Source organism: Rhagoletis pomonella, unplaced genomic scaffold (genome assembly GCF_013731165.1).
Source record: "Rhagoletis pomonella isolate Grant_MI unplaced genomic scaffold, Rhpom_1.0 Rhpom_scaffold_00012, whole genome shotgun sequence".
NCBI classification, from domain to species: Eukaryota; Metazoa; Arthropoda; class Insecta; order Diptera; family Tephritidae; genus Rhagoletis; species Rhagoletis pomonella.
In genome coordinates, this window is record NW_023458566.1 from 8,815,377 (window position 1) to 8,824,558 (window position 9,182).

The window sequence follows — 9,182 nt, forward strand, 5'->3', positions numbered from 1 at the left end:
AAATATAAATTTTAATATTTTCTAAAACACATTCGGGTTTTCCTCATATTTTATTTAAATTTGGAGTTATATAATTTTTTCCACTACGTAGAGCTTGGTTTCCATTTATTTAAATAAGATTAGCTTCAAATCACACACCTCATATTTTTCGCCACATACTATTAGATTCGCAAATCATTTCATAAAGATCTTTAATGTGATTTTATTTTTTCAATTATTCCATGACATGATGTCACATCTCACACCCCATCAACAAACGCCAACGTGAATACACATTTTACGTTTCCCACCTAAATAACGGTTTTCGAATTTATCTTATAATGCTAAAAGCGAAAAATGTCGAAATTTTTTTAATATCACACATACTTGCCAACATATTACATAACATACACACATACATTCATAAATAAATTCATAATTATTTGAAAACCAACCGCACTTTTGAATTGGCTAATTGCAAATTCGAATTGAATTCCCTCAAAACATTTAATGATGGCCAACCGACAGCGTCTAACGCAGGACATTTGTAATTTGAGTACACTATGCAGCAATTATAAGAAACTCTCACCGACAGTTGAGTTTTCACCTTTGCAACAGCAACTACTCTGCCCCACCAACGCACCAAGCCCAACACCAATGAATAACGGCACAGCTAAAGCGGGAAATGTAGCCGAAAACGATGCGGATGACATTTTGAGTTTGCTAAAAATGTGGCAAACGGAAGGACAATTCAAGCAACTCAAAATACGAAACTTTCTTCTAAGTGCAGTTATTAAAAATGCCGAGGTAATAAATTGAAATTTGAAATATGCAAATTTATATGTTACACAAATGCCGTTCACTTACATACACACACACACACACAGTGCATGACGACGGAGCAAAGGCAGGAGGACAACAGCAACAATGAGCGTTTGCGTGTGTACGCCAACCAATTGGAGAATGTATTATCCGTGCTACAGGCATGCGAGGCAACTACGCTTAACTATGGGGATTTGCAAAAGTTACGCTACGACATTGAGATAGTCAAAGCGAATGCTAACTGGACTAATATAATTGTTGATCGAGCGGAAGTGAATAGTAATAGTGTTCAGCTATTAGCAACTGACAACAGCAGTGGTGAGGCGGCGGATGTGAATGCCAATGCAGCAGTGGCAGAGATGGGAGTCAATTAATTTAGTATATCGTAATTAGTATATCGTAATTAGTATATCGTAATGAATGTTTAACTAAAAACGGTTAATCAAGTTGTCAACCAGTTGCGTCAACAGACATAAAAGAACTCGCGCACGCCATCCAAAGTAAATTGTCCATTTACCTTTATTAACTACTGATACATATTTACTTAGTAGCATTACATCAATAATTGCAAATTACAATAGAAATTAAGTTGAAGAGTCCAGAAGATTTAGCTATGTAAGCCAATAGTTTTGCTATGTAGCTCAAATTGATATTGCTGCCGTCGATGATTGTTTTGTTTGGCTTTATTGTGAAGATCCGAATGCGTTGTATACAAGCGAATATGTATACAGGCACATATGTATGTATATCTGTGGGCATTTGAAAACACAACTCGCGTGATTTTAGCTGTATTGATTTTGTAGTGAGAAGTAGTTATGTAGCTTGTTAGTTATAGTTGCGATCCCGTACGAGTCTGGACTAGTCAGAAATAGTCAGAATCAGTCAGATTTTACTGGAAATCGATCCCGTACTCGGTTCTCTGACTATTGAGAGGACAAAAAGGAGAATAAAAGAGGTCCTCTCTCTGTCAGAAGTTACCAGTTTCAGTCCGAAGATTTTTTGCTGGCAAGTTCTGGTAAATGTGTCAAACGATCAGCTGTAGTGTGTTTGGCAACCAAATTGTAAAGTGCACTCCGCTAATCCATGTTGAAAAGTAATTAATTACTTGTTTAAGTAGATTCTAATGAATTTGAAAGTATTTTTGGTTATTTACATGTGTGAGCTGAGTGTGTTTACATACAAAATAAGCAAAAATTTACAACCAAAATTTGGAGGTTATGTTGAAGTTGACAGAAGTTACCAGTTTTTACTAGAAAGCAATCCCGTACTTTTCAATGTTACTCTCTCGCTCTGAGCGAATTTTTATTTTTTGACAGTTTTACTAGTCCGAGTCCGAGGAATACGGGATTGCACCTTATGTAATTTATTGGGTACAAGAGAAATAATTGAACACACTGGCGGCCCAAGGCACTATCAGCCTCCCTAATAAATGCTTGCAATAAATTGGTAGACGAACTCCTGATACTAAGGGATTCGACTGCGGAAAAACTAAAGTATTACAATGTTAGTCCGGCCAATACCGGACAATCAGACATAATATGCTCTGACGTTTCCTCTTCTTCAAGACAAAGGAAAAGGAAGAGTGTCAAAGCTCCCCTTGACGGTCCCGCAGGTGATTATCTTTTTTGATAAAGCCATCAGGTCGAATCTAGTACAGGTTGAGACTGCTAAGACCTCGGCCAAAAAGATTGTGGACCAAATGCCCATTACAACGGAGAGTTCGGTGCCAGTACCATAGACAGCCGCACCTATTCTGCCCTCCATTTTCGATTTTTCTGTATACTAGCCTGCATTTCTGAGATCGATTTGAGGTGATCCAATTGACCAGACCTCACGGTCTGAAATGGCATTCTAAAGCACATTTCTTTTAGCATGTAGTCATCTTCAATGCTTGTGGAACTATTGCTCAAGCACGACGTTATATTACGCTCACGAAGCATGGTGTCGATCCACCCGACAATAGAGATCTATACCTCTTTGGACCAAAGCCCTGAGATAAATCCGTAGCCAGTATATATTATCAAAAGTATCATCGATGTCTAAGAAGGGACATAGAGCAACCTCCTTGAAATCGAGGACTTTTTCGATCTTATCTACTAATAAGACTCTATAGAGCGGAATGCGTAGATTTCCCTTTGACATATGCAAACGGAGTGTATTGTGTAAAAAAAAAACTGCCCTAAGGTTGGGTTCGATCTCAACAATAGCTGTGCGGCCTTTCTGTATTAGGAAGCACCGATTTAATGGTTCAAACGGAAAATGGCATAACTTGACTTGAGTTGTTCTTCCAAGTGTCCATAGACACGTAATATATACCTTGTTTATACCTACGCAAGAACCGCATTAACAAAAAACCGATTTTACTGAACACATATTACTTTCTAGAGTTTATACCTGTGTCTTTATAGCGCACTCGCTGAAACCGTATTCAAAAGTAAACAAAACTTGCTGTTTATTATTCGATATTTCTTTAACAAATACTTTGCACGGTTCACCGAAATAGAAGCGAACAATAATTCAAATTTATTTTAATAATAATTAAAATTTAAGACGGGCATCAGCCTATTTTCACTTCGCGTCAAATGAGTGATGTGTTTATACCTGTTTTCTAACCGAAGTGAGAAATAAAAAACCGATTTGAAAACTAATTCGAGTCAGTACACTTTTCAATTTCAACGCGCTTTGAAATTCAGTTTATGTATCCGTTTTAAATCACAGCGAACTAGGTCAAAGCCCTTTATGTGTCGGTATAAACAAGGTAATATTCTATGTGTAACTACTCGTATATGCGAATTTTCAATGAACTGAAAGATAGTGAGTGACTCAAACAAAAGACCATCCAGATTTTTGGCCATTTAAAAGAACAAGTAATTTTTAAACAAACAAAAAAAAGCAACAACCGATTTCAATGCTCATATGTATACAATTTTGGATTACCATCAGTTTCTTCATGATCTAATGATTAAAAAAAAAACAGTTATTAAAAACGGTTCATGGAGTCCGGCATAAAAAGTATTCCGACGAATTGATTCCTTTTTTGTAGCCAGTTAATAATTGTATTATTTATAAAGTATTATACATACATGTAGGGATATATTTTGGTGATTCACAGGGAGTCATAATAGTCTAATGTATATAATTTTTAGCACCTAAAAATAAGTATTTATTTTTCAAAAGTTTTGACATTAGGCAATCTGCATCGCTATGATGCCTTGTGAGTCTCCTCAAAATGCAGGCTATACGGGAAGTGTTGTAAAATTACTCCAGATTTATGCTTTAGAATTTTTTAAGAATAAATTCTTTAGGTTCGTGTTAGTTTTATTTCAGCAAAGGTACAGCAAACTCTCACAAGTATGTTGTACAAATCGATGGCTGAGTGGAGAAGATCGACCTATCTCGGCAGCCAGTTCGAAAACATTCTATCTCAAAAAACTTTTCAAGAACGTCCTATTTCAGAATTCGTTTCTAAAACGCCTAACGAATTTTGAGATAGGGTGTTTTTCAATAAAATTCTGAAATAGGGCGTTCTTGAAAAGTTTTTTGAGATAGAGCGTTTTCGAACTGGCAGCCGAGATAGGTCGATCTTCCACTCAGCCATCGAAATGTAGTGTAATGTAATATATGTAGGTATACCACGAACAAGGTAAAAAAAATTCCAAAATTACCTAAGCTCAGTTCCCCAATGTGATCATTTATGATCACTAACTAATGAGCATTCTAAAAATTCCTTATAGCGCTTATGAGAAAAATATATATTTTTCCAAGTTATATTTTTATGTATGTATGCATGCATTTGAAGGGATATAATTTTTATGTTCTAGAAATCGTTAGGCTGATTTAGGTTAGGTAAAGTAGCCTGGCATAAGGCCTGTTTGTATAAGTACTACTTACGTACTTCAACTATGCTAGTATTTTTGTAATGGGACGGTATCTAGCTTAACGTGCATTTTTTGGGAGAAGAGTTTCCTAGAATACTAAACTGAGATGCCTGAAGAAATTCATATTTGAAGCCTCATCGACTTCTAGGTTGTGAGTAGATAAAATGATTAGTCTATCGTTTCTTCGTGTCGGTTCTAGCTTGAAAAAATGCTACAATGCTCTATAAAATTCCTGTGTGAATTGCTGGTAGTCGACGCTACATCTCAAACGAATGTCCTACACATGTATCTGATCTTCAGTCGCTGCTGTCCGATATCGGTAATTTATAGGTACTCACCATATTTTTATTAAATCTTTATTCCGTTCAAAATAATGCCATGTCCTTTGCCCGCGAAGCGCATACTTTCAGAGGAATTGAATTTAGTCACAAATAAGAACGTGTTTCCTTTTAAACTCAAATTATAAATTCATTGCCAGCGTAAGTATAGAATGATTTGGATTCAATTAAAAAAAAACAAAAAACAAAAAACTCCATTAGTATACATATTTTAACGGATCAGATTTACGTTACGCTATACAAAGTATGTATTCCTGTAGTTTTAAAATAAAATCTTGAAAAAATGTGCCAATTTTAGGTTTGCGCATAAATTAGCGTTGTTTTTAATTTTATCTATAACATTTTTAAATTATTTAAGCTACGGCTGATGTATGTATGTGGAAGAATTTATTCTCAATTATTTTAAAGCGCAAGACGAAACGGCTTAGTATTACTCAGCCAATTTATTTTGTTTTAAAATTAAATATGCTTAGCTCTAAAAGTGTATTCATAATAATATTATATTTAATAAATTGCCAAACATTTCCTAATTGCAAAATTGTCGATATTGAATTATTATTCGAAAAAAATAATAATAATAATTAAGATACATAGTTGTATATGTTACAGTGTTAAATGTTGATCAAATTCGAATTTAGTAAAAAAAAAATAAATAAAAAATAAATAAATAATCAAAAATATGTACTTTCATATAGGATTATAAAGTTGCTTTCAAAACTTTTACTTGTTGATTTATTTTATTTTACTGATTACACGGTTCAATCAAATTTGGACGGACCAACACCTTCATATATTTTTTTATGCTATTTTTTTTTAGAGATAAACTGTTGAGGTGTCGAAAAATGCTAAAAATTGCCAATTTCAAATATTAAAAAAAAATATATTTTAATTAGATTTCACATTGTCAGCATTTCGACTAGGCTGTTTTTCTTTTTTGGTTATATTTTTCATGTTTTTTTCGGAAGTGCCTTTTTCAACCTCTAAATGACCTTCGAACTCCAACTCGTCGTGGACTTCTTAAATGAGTGAAAATGTTTTTAATTGGAAAACCAAAAAATATGTTTTACCAAGTCGAGGGTACTCTATCTTTTGGTCGTATAACCGACTTCCGTTTTCGACCGTAAATGGGTTAAACTGGCCAGAACTCTATTTTTTTAAATACATATGTACATGTTTTTACCATAGATCATAGATTCGGATTTTGCGGACCATGATTCATAACTTGGCAACCGTTTTATGGAATGGACTTCCGGTTAAAAGAATGGAATTCCGGTATGTTTAACCTTATTCCGGTCGAGATTGCAGACGATAGAGCATCCCCGATTTGGAGAATAATATTTTTTTGGTTTGCATTAAAATCCGTTTCGTCCATTTTAGAAGTCCCGGACTAGTTGAAGTTAGAATGTCATTTAGTGGTTGAAGAAGTCACTTCCGAGTTTCAAACAAAAGTTACGTATTTTTATTCCCAGAATCCGAATCTGTCGTAAAAACATGTATATCTGATTTAAAAAAAATGTACTTCTGGTCAGTTTAGACAACTTCCGGGTGAAACCGGTTGAAACCGGAAGTCGATAATTCCTCCGAAAGATAGAGCATTCCGTAGGGTTTTCAATAAAAAAAACATTTCCCTCCATTTTAGAGGGGGTGAAGAAGGTATGCTATCAATGCAATCATACATATAAGTACTATGCATTTATCAGTATTCAGGCCCATTCAAGAATGCTGTGAGCCATAAGGGTGAATGAATTCATAAAAACTTTCAGTTTGAAAAACATTTTGAATATTAAAAAAATCACACGGTTGTTCGAGCCACTATATGTATGTAAGTATGTAACATGCAAGAGGTATTTTCTAAAATTTCTTACCTTATAATATCTGGGAGGCGCTGTAGTTTCTGTGCTAATTAGAAGCGATGTAGCAGCTACAAGTCCAATTACAAAGAATATCAAAACAATTAGTTATGACCTTAGCAGATCCAAACTGCAGAGTCGGCAGCAATAATAAATTCAAGCACAACAAGTATATGTGCCAACCATTAAAGGGACGATCTTCGCCTACAACTGAAAGTAGAAGTGTTAAGGCAATCCAAATAGGTGCCTGTAATTGCAAATAGGTATGCAGTTTAAAGGAGCATTGTGCTAAATTCTTGTTTTGCTGCCAATTCCTGCCGAATATTTCTCTATAGATGGCGCGCAAATGCGTTTTACATCCGGACACATCCTCAATAATCGCCGATTGAGTATTCACCTCTTCCAAGGCACCTTCCAGCACATTTGTGTTGCGCTGATTTGCAACAAATGAATCTGATTGACGTGACGTTGAATCTCGTTTGAGCTTAGGCGCCTTAAACGGGTCGTACAGATGAGCGAAAAGGTAAATTAAATAGATGACAATAAGGAATTTCGCATGCCATCCGTACTTGAAATCAACTTGTTCCTCATTCGGTAGCAAATCATTCTTAATTTTAAAATGTATCAAAGTAGTCACGTAAATATGTCCTGACAAGATCATTATCAAATTTGCAATAAATGGACAAGGCGGCATAGGGAAATTATTATTGAATGAGCTTCATTCGCAAAATTTTGCCCGCAAAAGTAGCGATTTTATTGTCATTTGTTATCTGTCGTATTTTTGCTTAGGAATGAAGATACATAACTATGTATGTGAAAAATCGCATAAATTTTGAGATTGCCACGCGCACGACATTAGGGGATGGAAATGGTAAATGTTATCCGATATTTAGTGAAATTGGGTTTGTACCTTAGTTTCAACTGGAAAAACTCAAATCTGAAAGATGGTCAAAATCGATCTACTGACACGCCCATCAGTCATAAAAAAATAAATTTATAAAAATCAAAATTTCATTAAATTCAGATAAAGTTTACCATACGTGTTCCTTAATATAGTGGGCGCGGAAGTTCTCTAATCTATACCCTTTTTTGTACTCCTTCATTTCTAGGCAACGGCACACTGGCCATAGCTTATATCGACGCTTTCAAACCATACTATGCTAAGTCTGACTAAGTCTAAGGTGACTTAGCATGGTATGGTTTGGAGGCATCGATATGGGGATAGGCCTATGAAAGAACAAAAACACAATGCCAGCGGGTTCTAGCAGCTGGAACTTGTTTCAGTAAACTATTAATGAACAATGTAGTCCGGATAGCTAATTGGTAAACGTTGACGTAAAGTAAGTATTTAGTTATAAAGTCATTGCAAATGCTTGAAATCATATACATTTTCCCAACTCTGAAACCAACAAAAAAATTATGAAACCCCTTTCGGTAGCAACTTGTCATTAAAGATGAAAATAAATTCATAAAAACCCGATCATTCAATTACCAGTATTGAGTTTGTGAAATGCCTGTTTTAACTTTTAAAAATAAAATTCATACAACACCGACACCGACCGGTGTAACCGACTAAGCGATTTTGGCCGAGTCCAAAACAGCACGCCAGTCATTCTCTTCTGTGCCACCTGACGCCAATTGGAAATACCAAGTGAAGCCAAGTCCTTCTTCACCTAGTCTTTCCAACGCAGAGGAGGCCTTCGTCTTCCTCTGTTGCCAGCACCACGACCCGCGTTGAATACTTTCAGAGCTGGAGCCGATGAATTTTAATTCGCTGCACTATGTCTATATCGTTGTAAAGCTCATACGGCTCATCGTTAAATCGTCTGCGTCGTTAATCGTCTTTCGCAGAACCATTTAGTTGACTATTTCGAGACATTTGGAAACTTGGACCTTCTAACACTCACAGACCACTGTGCCACGCTTACAAAGAAAATAGCAAAATTTACTCATGGTCAGTATTACAGGGTTAAAAGACTTCCTATATAGTGTGGAGAGCTACGCACAATAGATCACTTAAGAGATCGCGGTGCTTATGGAGAGATGAACAGGAAATTTGCGCAAAATTCGTTTCCTGAACAATTTTGAACAAATCAGTTTTATGTAGATGCCCACCGCTGTATATGCATTCATGTTTACTATGCTTCTATAGGCCAAGATGAAAGTAATAATGCAAACTCAATGGTTACCAAACTACATGGCTGGTGCATGCTTTGTTGGTTTTTTCCCAATTCTATAATCAAACTGATTTGCTTTCACGCTTCTACCAAAAAAAAATGAAATAAATTAAAATAAAAAGGTATTGTAGTTAGACC

General features: G+C 35.5%; 2 protein-coding genes across 2 annotated transcripts in view; one reads left to right on the plus strand and one right to left on the minus strand.

The window, feature by feature from the left end:
* LOC118747789 overlaps positions 1-9,182 on the minus strand; it is a 15,336-nt gene that overhangs the window by 1,739 nt on the left and 4,415 nt on the right. The window lies entirely within an intron of this gene.
* LOC118747790 lies at positions 171-1,199 on the plus strand. The gene is made up of 2 exons (XM_036481922.1): positions 171-786; positions 867-1,199. Exons 1-2 carry the CDS (start codon positions 490-492, stop codon positions 1,173-1,175), a joined length of 606 nt encoding a protein of 201 aa, XP_036337815.1. The 5' UTR covers positions 171-489; the 3' UTR covers positions 1,176-1,199.